The 18,345-nt window shown below is 36.0% G+C and overlaps 2 protein-coding genes across 2 annotated transcripts; one reads left to right on the top strand and one right to left on the bottom strand.

Moving 5' to 3' along the window:
* Positions 1 to 6,667: 6,667 nt before the first annotated feature.
* LOC106406935 lies at positions 6,668 to 6,994 on the bottom strand. Its single transcript, XM_013847688.1, has one exon. It carries the CDS (start codon positions 6,992 to 6,994, stop codon positions 6,668 to 6,670), a length of 327 nt encoding a protein of 108 aa, XP_013703142.1.
* Positions 6,995 to 14,219: 7,225 nt separating this feature from the next.
* LOC106385276 (reticulon-like protein B3) lies at positions 14,220 to 15,851 on the top strand. The gene is made up of 5 exons (XM_013825199.3): positions 14,220 to 14,524; positions 14,839 to 15,019; positions 15,100 to 15,241; positions 15,320 to 15,389; positions 15,479 to 15,851. Exons 1-5 carry the CDS (start codon positions 14,341 to 14,343, stop codon positions 15,652 to 15,654), a joined length of 753 nt encoding a protein of 250 aa, XP_013680653.1. The 5' UTR covers positions 14,220 to 14,340; the 3' UTR covers positions 15,655 to 15,851.
* Positions 15,852 to 18,345: the final 2,494 nt, after the last annotated feature.

Raw genomic sequence — 18,345 nt, 5'->3', positions numbered from 1 at the left:
CAGCTTTAGTGACAAAGGTGGACTCAAAATGAGTTTATTCCAAAGGTGAGTTTCAACTCCAGTTCCATTTCCGTGCGCATTTGCATTTGCCAAGAGTGTGTTAGTCGATTGGCATTTTTCAGTTTTGATCGCTTTGTATCCCGTCTTGACTCTATATATCCCTGATTTTTGCAGGGACCAGATAAAAGAGTCTTGTGCTCCAAAGATGCTTGATCTCAAGCTTAGAATGCGGCTTTTGAGGTCAGGTAGCAGGTTCTCCACTTTAGCCACATTCCATTCTCTAGATTCTCTTTTGAGCAGGTCTGATACCCTGAGGTCTCTGTCTTGCAGGGTTAAAGGACCAAAAGGCTTGAGGGTCTCCTCCGATGTTATTTAAGAGTCATTCAAAACAGATGTTGATTCCCCATCCCCAATTGCTTTCCCTAGGTGGCTTAGTAAAAGATCTCTACCCAATAGGACTCCTTTCCAGCCGTGAGATATGTTACTAGCAGCCTGGACGTTTAGGAATGAGGTCTTATTGAAGTATTTACCGAGCAGGATCCTAGCAAGTAGAGAGTCCGGTTTGGTTATCAGTCGCCATCCGATCTTTGCTAGTAAATCTTGGCTGAAGGCTTGGATATCCCTGAAACCTAGACCTCTCATTCCTTTAGGTAGTGTTAGCTTGTCCCAAGCGATCCAGCATATTTTTTTCACCCCATCTGTGGAGTCCCACCAGAATCTAGTAAGCACCGATTGGATGCGTTTTCATAGTCTCACTGGTAGAAGGAAGCAAGTCATTGCGAATGAGGGAATGACTGAGAGGACTGATTGGATCATGATCGCCTTCCCGGCTGTAGAGATAAATTTTGTTGAGTAGTTTAGAGCTCTCTACTTCATGCGGTCCACTATAGCCGTGAAGAGGTCTTTTTTCTTCCTACCAAAGTGTTTTGGAAGTCCCATGTATTTACCTACTCCTCCTTCTTTTTCAATACCTAACTGAGCCTTGACTCTGTTTCTGATTTCGATTGGTGTTTTGCTTGAAAACAAGATCGATGATTTTTGAGGATTAATCATCTATCCTGAGGCTAGTTCGTAACTGTGCAGGATTTCCAGCAGAGTTTCACAAGCATGGGTGTTAGACTTCATGAATATCATTGTGTCATCAGCGAAGAGAAAATGATTCAGCTTCAGACTGTTTCTGGAGACTCTAATGCCTGGTAAGGTTACAACTTCCTGAGCTTGTTTACATAAACCTGAAAGTACTTAACCGTAAATGATAAAGATATATGGTGACAGGGGATCAACTTGCCTGATGCCTCTCTGGGGAAGGACTTTACCTACCGCTTCATTATCCAGCAGGAAGGAGTAAGAGACTGTCGAGACGCACTGGATCATCCACTCAATCCAGGTTTAACAAAAACCCATTCTTTCAAGGACTGTTTGTATAAAAGTTCATTCTAGGCGATCATAAGTCTTACTGATATATGTTTTCACAGCCATGGAGTAGTGCTTGACAGCCCCTGACGACTTAAGGAAGTGGAGAACTTCATGCGTAATGAGGACATTGTCTGAGATCACTCTTCCAGGTACGAAAGCAGACTGATTCCCTGATATTATCTCTTGTAGAACCGGCTTGAGCCGTAGAGAAAGTAGCTATGATATGATCTTGTAATAGACATTGCAGAGAGCAATGGGTCTGTAGTCTGAGACCGCTTTAGGACTTTGAATCTTAGGAATCAATCTTATATGTGTCTCATTGATGCAGAGAGGTAGATAACCCTTGGTGAAGAAGCATTGGGTTTCCTTTATTATCCTTGGTCCTACTGCCTCCCAGTTAGATTGGAAGAAGCTAGCTGAGAAACTGTCAGGTCCCAGGGCTATGTCAGGATGAATTGCAAATAGTGCGTCTTTAATCTCAGTGGGTGACGGTAGTTAATTGAGCTTCTCATTCATTTCTGTGGAGATACAGGGGGAGATGGCCTTCTGCACCACCTTTGTTGCAGAGTTTCCTGAGGAAGTGAAGATATCACTAAAGTACTTTGAGATGGTGTTAGCTATCTGCTCATCTTCGAACACTGGTGATCCTTCTGAGTCTTCGAGGACCGAGATTCTATTCCTAGCTCTTCTTCCCTTCGTAGTAGCGTGAAAAAAGGACGTGTTTCTATTTCCTAGGGTGAGCCATTGAAGCCTGCTGCGTTGCCTCCAGTACTCTTCGTCAGCCTTGTATGCCTTGAGGAGGTCCAGATTGATTCTAGAGATGCATTCATCATCAGAGATAGATGCGGATAAGGCACTGTCCAGTGCTACTTTGAGTTCAAAAATTTTCTTTTTGCTGTTAATATATAATTTCTTGCTCCACGCTGAGATAGTCTGTCTGCTTTTTTGGATTCACAGGTGTACATAGAGGTGTTGATTATCAGCCCATACCTTTGCAAACAGATCCCTTGCTTCATCATTTTCACGTAGTCGTCGATCATACCGGAAGATCTTCGAGGGTTTTTTCCTTTTGGAGTCAAAGGTTGAAAGTATGGGCCTGTGAACCGAAGCTTCAAAGGCTAGATAGTGAGATCTCACATTTGGGAAAAGGTCTGACCAGGAGCTGTTGGCTAGTGCCCTATCTAGTCGACAATGAACCAAATGTGTGTGTCTGGTACCTCTCCATGATAGAAAGTTGTCTGTGTGCTTTAGGTCAAAGAGGTCGTTGGATGACAGAAAACTTCAGAATTTGCTAAAAGAGCTTTCAGGTCTCTCTCTCCCTCCTGATTTTTCTGAGTTATAAGTTATTTCATTAAAGTCACCGGTGAAAAACTATGGATTGTTACGGTTTGCATCTAGTTCTGAGAGCATTGTCCACACCTCCAGTCTTTTAGGAATGTTTGGGGCTCCATAGACGAAGGTGCCATTGAAGCTCTTTCCTTTAAAGGAGATTGACGCATCTATGAAGTTTGGGTTCGAAGTGAGGATGCATACCTCCACATCAGGTTTCCAGAACAAGGCAAGGCCTCCTGAGGCTGGGCTTTTCGGAGCCACCAGGTAGTGGGAGTTTAGATTTAAAGATTCCAGTTCTTTCAGTACGAAGTCATCTCCATTCTTTGTTTCTGTAAAAAAAATAACATCGGGAGAACATTCTTTATTCAGGTCTATGAACCTTCGGACTGTTGCGGGGTTCCCCAAACCGTAGCAGTTCCAGCTCAATACGACTAAGGAAGAGGGGGAGGGTGGGTGGGAAAAACCCCGCTAAACCACAGCAGTTCCAGCTCAATACGACTAAGGAGAGGAGGAGGGTGGGTGGGAAAATCTGATGATCTTCCAGCCTGTCGAGATGAAACGTTCTGGTCCTCTGGATTCCTTTGTGAGAGCTCTTGGTCAATCCGTGGTTTGTTGTGCTACTATAGGCTTGAGCAATGTTCCGATTTCTCATGTTTGTACACATCCATAATAAACAATAGAGTGATAACTTTGTTTTTTCATTGCTTCAAATAAAACAATTACTGAAGGTTTTTTTTTAACATACTTTTATTTGGAAAAACGATTACACAGTAGGCTATGACCGAAGTCATACAATTTGAGAGAAGATTGTAAGATGCAATGATCATAATTAAACAAGAGACTACCAAAGCATGGTTTTGGTTGACTTTAGAGGGGTAAAAAGTTGCTTCTACCGTAGTCTCCCACGGTTTCCACGTCCTCTATTTCCTCGTCCGCGAGACGTGGATTGCAATTGCCATTCCATACCTTTTGCCGAGGGTTTAACAGGTCTTTCTCGAAGGAGTCTTTTCCCTGAAGGTGTCAAAAGGTCTATTGGACCAGAACTTTCATCCAATTCCAATTGATATTCTTCTTCTCCTTCTAAGGAAGTTGAAGAGGCAAACTGATTTGAGCCCAAATCAATCTCCTGCATTCTGCTACTTTCCTTGCTAACCTCGGCTGAGGTTTGATGGACTGAAGACTCTGTGTGTTGCTTTATTGGGGCCGACTCCGTAGGCGAAGACTCAATTGTTTCATTGACACAAATAATTGTTGGTGACTCATACAAGTTCTCTAGCACTGAAATTGTAGCTAAAGAAACCAGATCATTCACATCAGTAGAATTAATTTTTTCAATCACCTCATCACATATGCAAGATGTATCATCTTTTGGTGTAGCTGGTTGATCTGAAACAGGAGCATGCAAAATACATTTTTGAGAGTTAGATGCTTGTATCGTAATGTAATTTTAGACAGAGGTAATGTAATTTGTGTTTTTTTGTCAACGAACTTACTGTAATTTATTACCGATGACTGAGCTTGAAATCTTTTTGTCTTTTAAATTGTCATGTAATCTTACTTTGTCTAAAGCTAAAGCTCAAGCTCCATTTTTGCATGTATTATCATTTTATACTATTTTCTCCGTATCTAATTTTTTATTTTTTTGCTAAAGTATCTAAAAGTATCGATTGTAGGCGTTTAATCTTTGATGATTTCATAGATCTGTCATGTTACAACTTCTCGTTGTGAGATTAGTTGTTTGTTGGGTGAATGGTTGGAAGTTCTCCGGGGAAAGATGATCAGGCGATGAAAGAATTCGCGGTGGGTTTTCTGTTCTGGTGTTTTCACGGTGAAACGCCGGTGAGTTTTTCCGGCGGGATTTCTCGAAGCGGTGATGACGTGGAGGTGTCGAGACACGCGTGTTTCCTTGTAGGTGAGGGTTTCAACACGTGGAGCGGTCATGCTGATATTTCGACACGTGGTTTGAGTGAGTCTTGTGGGCCTGGGTTTGATGACTTCGGTCTTACGGCGCATAACACTTTGGCGCTTTTAGAGTTAAATGTTGGGCTTATGATCCATTTAGTCTTTTTAGTTTAAACGTTTTGTGCTTTATGTATGTTACTAGTCCTTTTAATAATAATAATAACGGATTGAAAAAAAAAATATATATATATACTCAGTAAATTTTTAGTCACCGTTTAATTTCTTATCGTGGTATCTTTATACTATAACACTAATTATTTTTATTTGAACCGGCTGTCTTTATTCGCTTACACTACATATTCTCCAGCCAGTTGAGTTTAAGTTTACGAGATTGTGTGTTACATATATGTATAGCTCTCTTTTTAATGTTATATATCGACAAAAGCGATGGTGTTGCGTAAAACTATTTTTAAACGAAACATATTCTGAACGAATCTGGATAATGTTTTATATGATTTGTAAATATGCACCATATGTGTAAAGTTTGTAGTTCCGAGACGTATTATTAACATAATCATTATTCGGCGAAAATATGATACAATCAGATTCATTAGATGTGGACCCTAAAGTCCCATTATCATTCTTCTTTAGCGGGCTCAAGGTATCCTAGTAGTATGTAAATTCGTATGAATATCGTTACTTCTTTCTTTCTACTTCATTATTTCCAGTTCATTTAAAATGATTCATGGATCAGTTCATTTTCATTAATACTTCATTAATATATTTATGTTTCAACGATAAACAAATTCGTTTCTACCTGGAGTTTATTCGATGGTTCATTGAACAAAAAAAAAAAAAAAAAAAAAGTTTATATGGAGCTTGGTTTTTTCAACTAGTTAATGCGACTCACTCTTCGAAACAAAAAAGTTTTTTTTTTCCTATTCGCATTATCAAATTCAAAAGGACAACGCACTTTCAAAAGCAAGTCAAAGAAGCTACTCTCTTGTTGTTTTATAGGGCTTCCTGAAATTCAGCTTTAGTGGATTCCTCCAAGTATAAAGTAAGTTTTTTTTATTGTGATTAATAATTTAATATACATAGGGTGTGACTGAATGTCACTTCTGGAGTAAAACTTTAAGATGAAAAATGTTTTACTCTTGGTTACTCTACAAAACTACCAATCAAGTGAAAATATGTATTGATTGTTTTCCTCTAATTACTATTTAAATAGAGTAAAACATAACATATTTACTCTCTCCTATTCAAGAGTAAACATATCTACTTTTTTTCTTTCCCACTTTTATTTTTCCTCCATTTTCTACTTATTTATATTTCTCTCATTAATTTACTCTAAAAATAACCAATCACACTTATAGTAATTTTGCAGAATTAGCATATGAAAAAGTGTATAGAGAACTGTGTAGAAAAACATATTTGGATCAATTATGATTAAGATTGAAAAGTCTCATTCATGTACTATAGGTATAATCGTATATAAACATTAAACAGACAAAATAAACAATTTTTGTATATCTTTATTTTGGAAGCAACTCAGATTGGTAAATGAAATAAATTGGATCGAAATTAAAAAAACAATTACTAATAATTTTGAGTTGTAAAACATTGTTTTTTTTTTTGACAACTAACGACTATTCTATTACTCAAACTTGAGGTGATTTGAGTAACCAAACCGGAATAGAACAACCAATAAATTAAAATTTCCTATGAAAAGACATAGCAGTCATAGCTAGAGAGTCTGAAATCTGATTTTGCGCTCGTGGAACATAGGTGATCTTGAAGTCCGGAAAGCATATCTACAGAGTCTCAATCCTTTCTAATTCAGTTGCGAAGCTCGGCCATGCACGAGGCTCCTTGATCATATCAATCAGATCCTTACAATCTATCCCAAAGCTCTGACATGTCGAATGTTGAAGCATATTCTCCACCGTCCATCGCAATGCTTCTACTTCTGAATGTAAGGGTGATTCACGTCGAACGTGGTTCGTGTCCCCATAAGTTAAGCATTTCCAATGCTGTCCATCCATACCCATCCACATCCACTGAACTGAGCTGTGGGTGTCCATGACCCATCTATGTTCAAGCTTAAGATTTGAGGTTCCTCAGTGCTGTGATCTTGTACAATTGGCGGCACCTTCTCATTTGCATTAAACCATGCTTGACATTCACTCTCTGCATAACGAACTAACTCCAATAGATCTCTGTCTATCCCTCTAAAGAGCTTGTCATTACGGGCATTCCAAATGTACCAAATTATCCAAGGATAAGGATCACTGTCTAATTCAGGTTCAACAATATTGTTTTTCCTCCAGAAGAGATAATCCATATTAGCATAAATACTCTGTACCGGGAAGATATCTGGACTTGTTGGGGTCGCTGATAGAGACCAAACTTGTAGAGCAGGCAGACACTCGAATATGGCATGAGTTACAGATTCTTCTGGTTCTCCACATCGTGGGCAATAATTATCTCACCTCATATTACGCCGTACTAAGTTTCTCGTTACAACGACATGACCTGTTATCAATTGCCAAATAAGATGACATATCTTTTTAGACGCTTTTACCTTCCAAGCAAAGGCTTGGAGCTTGGTAATATTTGGCTCCAGTACCTCCTTTTCTTCTTCAGATTTTAATAAGTTCTGAACTACCCAATATTTAGATTTAACTGGGTACTGGCCATTCTTAGTATAGGACCAACAAAATGTATCATGACGATGTGGAACATCTCGGTATGTTTTATGGTCTTTATATGTTGCTGACATGGAAACATACAGAAAAAAAAATATACATATTATGTGTTATTATAAATGGATATTTTTAAATAACTTACAGCTATTACAAAAAAAAGTTCAAAACAGTTCAGTTCTATATCAAAAGAAAAATCTGGTGTATGTTTCAGTCAGTGTTCTTAAAACCGGACCGATCCGATGGTTGGACCGGGTTCGACTATGAACCGGTTATATAACCGGGTTGTTCTAGTAATTGGTTCGACCATGAACCGGCCAAATGGCCGAATTATATTTCAAAGTTATTTAACCAATAAAAACCACTAAAACTACCAAAAATCTATAAACCATCCATATAAACAAGAAACTAATTTATATTTATAATATTTTATGTTCAAAAGTGATTTATATTTTAACTATGCATCATGTTTACTAATATTACTTTTATATTTGCATACTAAAAAAATATTAACTATATTATTGAACCAGGTTTGATCCGGTCGAACCATATTGAACCGTGATTCAAAATATTTCCGGTTCAGCTTTCGGTCCGGTTTTAAAAACATTGGTTTCAGTATATAAGTGATATGAAAAAAAATATAAGTGATACGAATAAAACAGTATAACATTTTATACGTGAGATTGTTAGACCAATCAACAATAAACATTTATAATTGAAATGACATTGATTAAAATTTGGGAAAATTTGGATAAATACACTTCAATAAGAATATAATTTGAAAAATACACCTTTGTTTAAGATTTTTTGAAAAATACACTTATCTATATATAAATTTACCAAATTGTCCAATCTTAATATTTATCAATTCCTATTAAACAATTTTAAAAAAAAAATATTTTAAAAGAAAATCGTTAGAGATAGGGAATTATTTGTGAATCCACTATTCAGAATTTCTTCCAACTCTTTAATATACACATGAAGGTAATCTTTCGATAAGACTTCAATGCTAGCAACACCATTTGTTTTTTGTGACTTTAAACTGTTGGTATGTGTTTGTTCTTCCACTGCCTTTCTTTTTCCATTACTTCTTTTTTGAATCTTGTACTCAATCTCTATATAAACAACATAAATTAAAAAAATTGTAAGATACACGAATCAAATCATTGGCTCAAACAGATTTATTGGATTTTCATGACACGTGAAAAAAGAAGAAAAAACCGATGAATAATAATCAGTGCAATTCTTTTTCATATTCAAAATCAAAAAAAAAAAAACACATATCCGAATACATCATATTAGCTAGAACTTACTTGGCTCCGGTAGAGAAGATGAAAATTTTGTAGAAACAAACGTGACTTGCTTTTCTTTTTTAACAACGTGACTTGTTTATATAAGTTGAAGAAAATAAAATAAAGGGAAATCTGGATAAACTTCATGATAAAGTCAATACAAGTCATAATTCACATGTTTATCTTTGTTATTATAAAATTTAAATGGTAAAATAACATATTTATCTCAACACACATATTTACCTAATTTTAATGATATTATTTTTATTAATTTCGAATTTATATATTAATTTCGAATTATATCTTGGGTAAAAAAGTCAATTCATAATTAAGGAAGTGTATTTTTCAAAAGTTAAAATAGAAAATGCAATTATCAAATTTCAAATTCTAAATATGGTATTTTGCAAATTATCCCTTAAAATTTTGACTCACACCAAATTTGACAAAATCTTTTATTATTGGTCAAAGAAAACCGCTTCAATGTAGCTAGCTATTTCCGTCCACCTCAATGATTAAGCAAATTACCTATTTTCTAATTAAATGATTATTATCCCAAATCATTTCAGATTCTTATACTATGAGGTGTATAACATATGCTCTTTTTACCATGTTAATCACGAGGAGGATATTACTACCCTAGGAAAATCTGATTTTGTCGGGAAATTGTTTGGCATGCTACATCAATAGTACGCCCTGGAGATGATTTGGCTAGCGGCTAGCTACATACTTTTATCCTTAAATTAATGTGTTTTTTGGTATAGGAGAAATCATATATACTATTGTTCTGAAAAATGTTAAATCGGTCCAAAATGTATATTTAAATAATCTCATGTATTAATATTATATATTATGGTATAACTAGATGTGATTTTTAAAGTAAAATATTCTGTATTAAACACATCAATTAAAAGTTTCTTTAAAAAATAAATATTTTATTTTAATAGATTAGATTGAATGCATATTTAATTAAAAATATTGTGAATAGGATTAAATGTAAAATATAACACAATAGTTAAAGATGAGATCCAAAATAAGAATCTACAATAATAGATAAGATAATAATAAATTCTCCCATACAAAAATGTCATTTTAAGATTTTTAGTTTTAGTTTAGAAATAAAGAAACTTAATATATTTTCAATGCGATTTACTCTTTTAGTTTTATTTTTATTTTTTATAACTTCGTACTTATATTAATCTGTGAAAGTATATAGTTTTCATGGAGAATACCTAAGATTACCGTAGGTACATAATAGTGAAAACAATACGAGTTTTGTGTAGCCAACTTATCCGCCACTTTGTTTGATTCCCTTTTGATCTTTGGAATGAGACTTCCTGGAACTTGCGAACCACCACCTTATTTCTCGTATCCAGTTATATGCTGGAAAATGTAATGATCTCTGATTGAGAATATACATAGCTCTCTTGCAATCACTTTCCCTTATCAGTGTACGATGCCTTTAACTCCAACAAAATTACAAAGCCGTTAGTATAGCTTGCAGTTGAGACTCTAACGGATTGGTTACCTTGCTTCCTACAGCTTGAACTGCTCCTCTGTAGGCCCTTTGTGAACCCCGAACCACCCATCCTGCTCTGGTCTTTGTTTGGTTGTTAAAAAAAGACTCATCCACGTTACATTTAGCCTAATGTGCCGGTGGAACCTTCCAGCTTTGCTTCCTTCTCACTTCTATCCTATTATTACAGCTTTGATTTCCTTCTTCATAATGCATATCTATTTTATTCCATTTATGCGCATCTTTTCTTGCAGCTAACAATACATTCCTCCAATGCGTTTGTTTATGTTGGAACATGAGCTTGTTTCGACTCTTCCAGATCCTCCATAAGATCCAACATGGTAGTTCCTGATAGTGGTGTAGTGAAACCGAAGATGAGAATAGCAATCAAGCCTCCATTTTGTCATCCAAAGTTGACAGTGGATTATCTATGACTATGTTAGTTAACCTCGATGCTCTCCAAATCCGCTTAGCATATATACAGTTGGAAAAGATGTTCTTCTGTTTCTTCCTCCAAATAACACATTTTACATATCCCATATGCAGTAATACGTCGAGAAGTTGACAGTGGATTATCTATGACTATGTTAGTTAACCTCGATGCTCTCCAAATCCGCTTAGCATATATACAGTTGAAAAAGATGTTCTTTTGTTTCTTCCTCCAAATAACACATTTTACATATCCCATATGCAGTAATACGTCGTCTTCTCAGATTGTTCCCAATGGATAGATTTCAAGACAAAAGCCTCTATAGAAATTGTTTCATGAGAAGAAACTTTTGTTTCCACACTTTATGTTTCAAGCACACATTTTCATGAGTAAAAATGATATAGTTATTATCTGGGAGATGTGTAGCTAACCAATACCCCAACTTGACTGAATATATACCATTATCATTATAATGCCATCCCATTAAGTCTTGTTGAGCCTTTGAGCTAACTTTTAATTCCAAAATCAACTTCAAATCGTCTTTAACCACCGCTTCACGTAACTATCAACATCCTAACCACTTCTGGTATCATTTAGGAAAGTGTAGACTTTTGTATCAAGATTTATTTCTCGCAAAACACGCGGAGGCCTTGGAGAATGCAGCGGTAACCATTGATCTGTCCACATATTAGTCGTCCGTCCATCACCAATGATGTGTCTCATTCTCTTAACTATTAAATCCTTTCCATAAAGAATTGATTTCCGTGCATAAGAAAACCTTTTCTTTAAGGTAGCCTTCAGTATAACACCATCAAGAAAGTATCTTGCTCTAAAAACCCGAACTATAAGACAGTTTGGATTTTACATTATCCTCCACACCTGTTTTCTCAATAAAGCTTGATTGAAAGCTGCTAAATCTCTGAAGCCAATTCCTCCTTCCTACTTTGGTGTACATACTCTTTTCCAAACATATCAATGTAGTCTTTTGTTGTCTCCAGAACCCCCACCAAAATAAATCTAGCCACAATAGCATTCTTTTGGTATTCTTTTAGTTTAACTAGGTGCATAGTCCCCGCGCAAGCGCGGGATCAGCTACATTATAGGTGTATTGTATAGTTTTGTTTACGGGATTTTATTGTTTTTTTTGTCTATAATGTGATTGATTGGACTTTGGATATTACATAGGTTGATGAGTTTGATATAAGAATGAACGACGAAGTCATATGTTGATATTTTTATATCTTATATGTTCAAAGTTGAGGGTGATGAAACTTGTTAGTGTTTACTTAGGTAGTTGTTTGTATATAAATCAAATAGTGCATGGAAAAAGATAATAAATTTGGATTTAAAATGTTAGGGTTTCAAAATAACTGGGTCTTGAATCTGTGGTTTAGTCTAATACTGAAAAAACTGTTAGGACTTCAACTCCTTTTTTTCTCTATGTCGGGAATGTGGGCACTAATTTCCCGATTCATGTAGGTAAAATTGTTTCTTAGTTTGTGAGATTGAAAAGCGTAGATTGATTTTAAGCATGATTGATAAGAGGTTTACTTGCATCAGCTTCGTCTGCCGTGGGTGTTGAGTTTCATCGGCGCCAGATGTTAGACATGCAAGAGAGAAGATCTGAATATGTTAATTTCGTGTTTTGTTTTTTCTTCTCTCGTGTTTTGTGGGTTCCACTCTTTGCTCAGGCTGTACAAAAGATGAAGTATGGCTAGGCCGTCTCACTTCTCTGAAGTATTCCCTTGATTAACCTCCCACCAACATCTATCTTCTGATTCTGTCTTGAAGTCGAGGAGCTTCCAGAAAAATTAGCTTCCATCTGCTGTTCCGCTTGGAATGGAGAGTTCTGAAATGCCGCATAAAAAACATATTGGCAAATAACTAATGATTGTCAACAACTATCACTATACTAAATAGAAAATAAATCAAGGTTTTTTGTTCTGCACAAACTAAAATCTTACAACAGGGTTGTCACGGTCTTTTTTCAGGAGCAATATCTTTTTCTTCCCAGAAACCATAGTCAATACAATTCTTGGGAGAGAGCTATCCATGACAGAGGCTAAAGTTGCGTAGATGAAAAAATAGATCAGAAACACAGTAGATTTTTTCAGATAAGGAAAATATGGGATAAGTTGTTGACTAATTACCAGTTTCAGTTGTTGGTATGTCATTCCACTTGAATTTGCCTGATAGTAATCTTGCTTGGAGCTATCAAATATGGTATGTTTACCAATTTCTAGGTTTGTGTTCGCAATCACTTTGAGCACCTAGCAACCTCAAAACGATCGACTTTCACAATGGAATCTGCTTTCAAAGATGGCATGTAATGATTAGCACGTCTGACGGGAGTAAACCCATGAATCACGGAATCTGCAAATAGTATTATCCAACAAAGAATCATGAAATAAATTAAAACAATTATGTTAAATAAGTGTGATAGATCGAAGATTAACTTACGTTTTCATCGAGGAAAAAAACCGTGATTCCCACAAACTCCCTGTATTTCTTGAAGTTCAGGGAATCCCAGAAGCGGAGGAAGCCAGAGGCTATGCTCTGACTACTAAGACCAAGACGGAGAGACTCGAGGTTGTGTGACGTACGCCGGGACTCCGGTTTGACGAACTGGAGAGGCAGAGAGAAACTTTTTTCTAGAAGATGGTTAAAGCTAAGAGGAATCAATGAGTTTTGTGGAGATGTAGATTGAGTTCATCAAAGATGAGAATCATATATATATATGGTTTAGAGAGGGGCTACAAATGAGGAACATTTATGATCAAACGATTTAAGATGGGGACATGAAGAGTTCACCAGTGAAAAAATAGATTACGAACATACACACGGCGCAACTCTGTAACTCAGACTTGTTTGAGACAATGATGAAAAGAACCCATATTAAACTACAACAGTTTACAATATAGGAAAACTATAATTGTTGCAAACTTAAGATTTTTTTCATATAACGTGATCAATCCCATTTAAAAATGAAACCCATAACTCATTTGTAGGTCCGATCCTCAGAGGAAGCCGAAGAAGCAAGAGCTTCCGACCTTCATAAATATATATTAGGTTAGACCATCAATGTACAAAGGTATCAGTTAGTTTAGTGGTATAAATGTTGGTGTTTATATCTCAATAACCCGGGTTCGAGCCATGGGCTTGACACTTTTTTACACTTTTTAAAAGTAGGGTCCACAAAACGATGACGTGGCGCGCTGAGGAGTGAGCAAAAACTGATCTATTATAATATAGATCAGTTGATTTTTTACACCGTTTAACTTACGTGGTACTACATAATTTTAGAAGAAACTCATGTAACGGTATCTGGGTTTATCTTTTGGGCCTACCTTAAAATTCCTTACAGGCCCAAACCGAACGGTTTACACATTGTTCTTTGACCCCTTCGCCTTATTCCTTATCCACGTGGAGTGTGGAGACATTTAAACGATTCGCTAACGGAGACATCTAGACTAGGAACAACAATTTAACGGTCGTTTGTCTACTTTTTTCAAATTAAATTATTTTAGAAAGCAAGCTACTGATTCCCAACGTGGACCGTACCTGCCCGGACAAACCAACGGCTCAGATTGAGTTATAAAATCGACGGTTGAGATTGAATCTGTATCAAACGCTCTTATTCAGAGGCGACTGAAGTCTTTTTAATTTCATCTCCCGTTTCTAAACTCATTCACGTCTGAACCAGAAAGAGTTTTAGGGTTCTTGCGGAGGTTTCAAGGAAGTAAAGTTACAATGGCGGAAGAGAACAAACACGAGGAGTCAATCATGGAGAAGATAGCTGAGAAGATCCATGGCCACGATAACTCTTCTTCGTCAGATTCAGATGACGAGAAGAAAGCGTCGTCTATCAAGACGAAGATCTACCGCCTCTTTGGAAGAGAAAAGCCTGTCCACAAGGTCTTCGGTGGCGGAAAACGTACGGATCTCTCTCTCTTTCTCCTGTTCTTCTACAGTTTGGTTTTTGTTTCCGCTTCGGTCTGAACTTTGAGGCATAGCGTTGTTAGCTGGTTTTTCTTGTCGGATCTGGAATCTAGCTGTCCGAATGTGAAGTCGTTGTTGTATGCTTACTTAAGTTGACCGTTACTGTAGATTTGGGTTTGTTGTTAGATATGATGTATAGTATACAATACGTATATAGAAGAATGATTTGATTTGTTATATTTATTAATATCTTATATTATACACCTTAGAAGATCTGTGAAATTTTTGTGGTTTACTGTTTTGATTCAGCTGCCGACATATTCCTATGGAGGAACAAGAAGGTATCAGGAGGAGTGTTGGGTGCTGCAACTCTCTCCTGGATCTTATTCGAGTTACTTCAATACAACCTCCTCACTCTCTTCGGCCACATCTCGATCCTTGCTCTTGCAGTGTTGTTCTTGTGGTCTAGTGCTTCTACCTTCATTCACAAGTAAGTTTCACAATGGCTGAGTGTTGAGATTATATGTATTTACAAAGTGTGCTAAAGGCCGATTATTTGCATTTTTACAGGAAACCTCCTCGTATCCCTGAAGTGCACATCCCCGAGGAAGTCGTTCTCCAGCTCGCCTCTGGACTAAGGATTGAAATCAATCGCGGGTTTACTCTTCTTAGGCACATCGCATTAGGAAGAGATCTCAAGAAGTTCCTTATGGTAAATACTCTTTTTATTTGTTAACCATTACTGTTGTTTGATTACTATTTGAAAATGACTCTTAAAATCTGTTTTTAGGTGATTGCTGGGTTGTGGGTTTTGTCCAAAGTTGGTAGCTCCTGCAACTTCTTGACCTTAGTCTATAGCGGTAACAATCCATACCCTTATTACATAAAAACACTCTTGTTTGTGTTTGTTTCTGATATCTTCTAATTCTTTTTTTTTCTCTCCTTTCAGCAACTGTTCTTCTCTTCACCGTTCCTGTGCTCTATGAAAAGTATGAGGATAAAGTCGATGACTTTGGTGAAAAGGCAATGAAGGAGATCAAGAAGCAATACGCTGTGCTTGATGAGAAGGTTTTGAGTAAGGTGATAAGCAAAATCCCCAAAGGAGCCTTCAAGAAGAAGGATTAGAGAGTGTGTAAGTTTCTCTCATCATCATCTGAGTCTTCCAGGTTGATATATAAATCTCGAAGCATTGTTTTTCTTACTTGCATTGGAAGCTGTGTTGGTTAATAAACCCTTTTAGTCTCTCAAATATCTGCTTTGTGGGTTTTATTCGGGGGTTTAACCAAATTTTATACAACCATATTAAATTTGAGCTTATATCATCGCCTCCTCTGTTATGGTAATTGATCTTTGAATTTAAATAATCCAACTTAGAGTTTGCGACGGCATAATGGACTTCGTCCATCTAGTTTTTTTGTTTGCAAAATTACTTTCTGAACTGATTGACATTATTAAAAATGCTTTTACGATTGTAAATATGCTCTTGTTTTGATCTTTTGATTATGGACTCAAATAAATAAAATCTGAGAACTAATAATCTGAAAGAAAAAACGTTAACCAATTTTTAAGTAGATTGGTAAAAATTGGGACTCATTAACGCACCAACCAAATTGAACTAGCAATTCAATATAATACGTCGTCAGGTTTTGATTCCTTTTACTTGTTTCGAATATCTCAAGGACTTTATACAAGGTTACACACACCGACACACGGATGGGTATAATAACTTGGAAGATTGGCAAGCAAATATAATTCAGGCGAAACAAAATGCTAGCTAAGGTTTTGATGGATATAAACCGAAAGCAACATATTATAAGCAAGATGGGTATATAAACATATTTTTGTTCTTTCATTTTCATAGAGTTGTCCTCTATTCTACTAAATCTCAAGTACAAAACAGTAATTGTCTATTTTAAAGTGATTTCTTAGTGACTTTCATTTCATTTTAAATAATTATAGCTATTTTATTTATTGTATTTTCTAAATAATTTGAATTTATTTATTACAAAAGTACAAAACATAACTTAACTACTTTGAAATGTTTTATTATATCTTTTATGTTGTGAATCAAGAGAAATGAGGAATCAGTTGTTCTTATTATTCCATAGATAATAATACATATATATACAGATACAAAGCTAGGGTTCTAGAACCCTAGAACATAGGTTTAATGGGTCTAATGGACATCCACACAATTGGTTCATAACATTTCCCATTGGATGTTCATTACAAAAATATTTCCTAAAGCGCGTAGAATACTGCCTCATTAAAAACTTTGCCAGGAAAACCCAGTGGGAAAAACTGTGGTGAAGGAAAAAAGAGTGCAGCGCGCATCTACTCCCCCTGATGAGAACATAACTTGAGATATCTGATAGGACACAATCCAATGTGATGAATTAACTCCTTCGTCTTAGGCTTGGACCAGTTCACTTCTTTTGGCAGATTCGACACTCCTCACTGAAACTTGAATATCTTGATGGCCGTAGGACAAAATGACTTCAAACCACTTGGAAATCGAAGCTAACATCCATGTCTAACTTTAGGCACCAATCTGGCTCTGTTAAGATGGAAATACCGAGCAGTATTTTGAATATCATACGATATTAGGTATTCTGAGACAGCTTGTACATGTCCCATGAAAACAACCATATCTCGAGTTCTATCATATAGAATGACATGATTCAAATTGGAGATGAAAATAGACTCAAAGATATTTCTCCGGACACAAAATTCATATTTTAATTCCATCTAGAAGGTCTCCTTTAATTCAAAAAATTTCGACCTTCGTTTCTGTCTAGCGAATGAAATATGTCCATATCTTGATTCTTGTTTAAGTATGATTGATCTTTGATCATCATCTTCTGCTTTTTTTAGTCTCAAAATACATTGGAAGATTGATAGATCTTCATCACTTAAGTGTTAACATTTCTCTTTAGGTATCTATCATTTACATGTTCTTTGTTGCCTCGTTAAAACCTTGACATGCATGGAAAACTCAATGGGACAAAAACCATGATAAAGAAAAAGAGTACAACTACGAACATCCTCATATTTCTCCCCCTGGAAGCATCATCTTAGAGAGATGTTTTCTCATCAAATATATCTTCCTTTTAAGAATTGATATAAGCATATCCTTAGTAATAAACTAGTTTGATTGTCAGATAATCTCTTAAACCATTGGACTTCTTATCCATTGCATTATTTTCACACAAAAGATCATATATTGGTCTATTTGGACTCCTTGTCCAAGTTTCCTCTTATAGACAATCTTCTAAACCTTCACATTATGCATACTTATACATACGAGTTATTATTTTGCTTATTGTGAAAGTTACAAATATGACTATCCCTCTTGTCATACGAAATCACATCTTTCAATCATGAAAGAGATCAGTAAATTTCCAATATCATGGTACTTCATGACCAATACTTTTTCTTTCTTTTATATGCTCAATATACCCACGCGTTAATGTTCTCGAGAACTTGCACTTACTGCTTCTAGCAGTCCAAATCCTTATGGGGTTTACTGCTTCTTACAGTTTATATTCTTTTGGATCTTTGATATAATTGTCATTTCCAGTGGCTTTCAATTCTTGCCAGATTAAAGAAACTAGAAAGTTGATGCTTCCACCATATGATGATGTGTTTCTTATAACTATTTCGGGTCTTTGTGAGAACTCTTGTGCAACTACTCTTTTGCATCTCACAACTTTTCATCATCTCATTCATTCTTTCACATAAAGACTCATTTATGTACCATTGGTTTTGCACTATTAGGTGTACGGACTATCAGTCAGAATTCTCTTCTCTTTGCAA

This window comes from Brassica napus, chromosome C9, assembly GCF_020379485.1.
Source record: "Brassica napus cultivar Da-Ae chromosome C9, Da-Ae, whole genome shotgun sequence".
Lineage (NCBI taxonomy): Eukaryota > Viridiplantae > Streptophyta > Magnoliopsida > Brassicales > Brassicaceae > Brassica > Brassica napus.
Note: the sequence above shows the minus strand (reverse complement) of the source record. Positions and strands in the feature narration are given on the sequence as shown.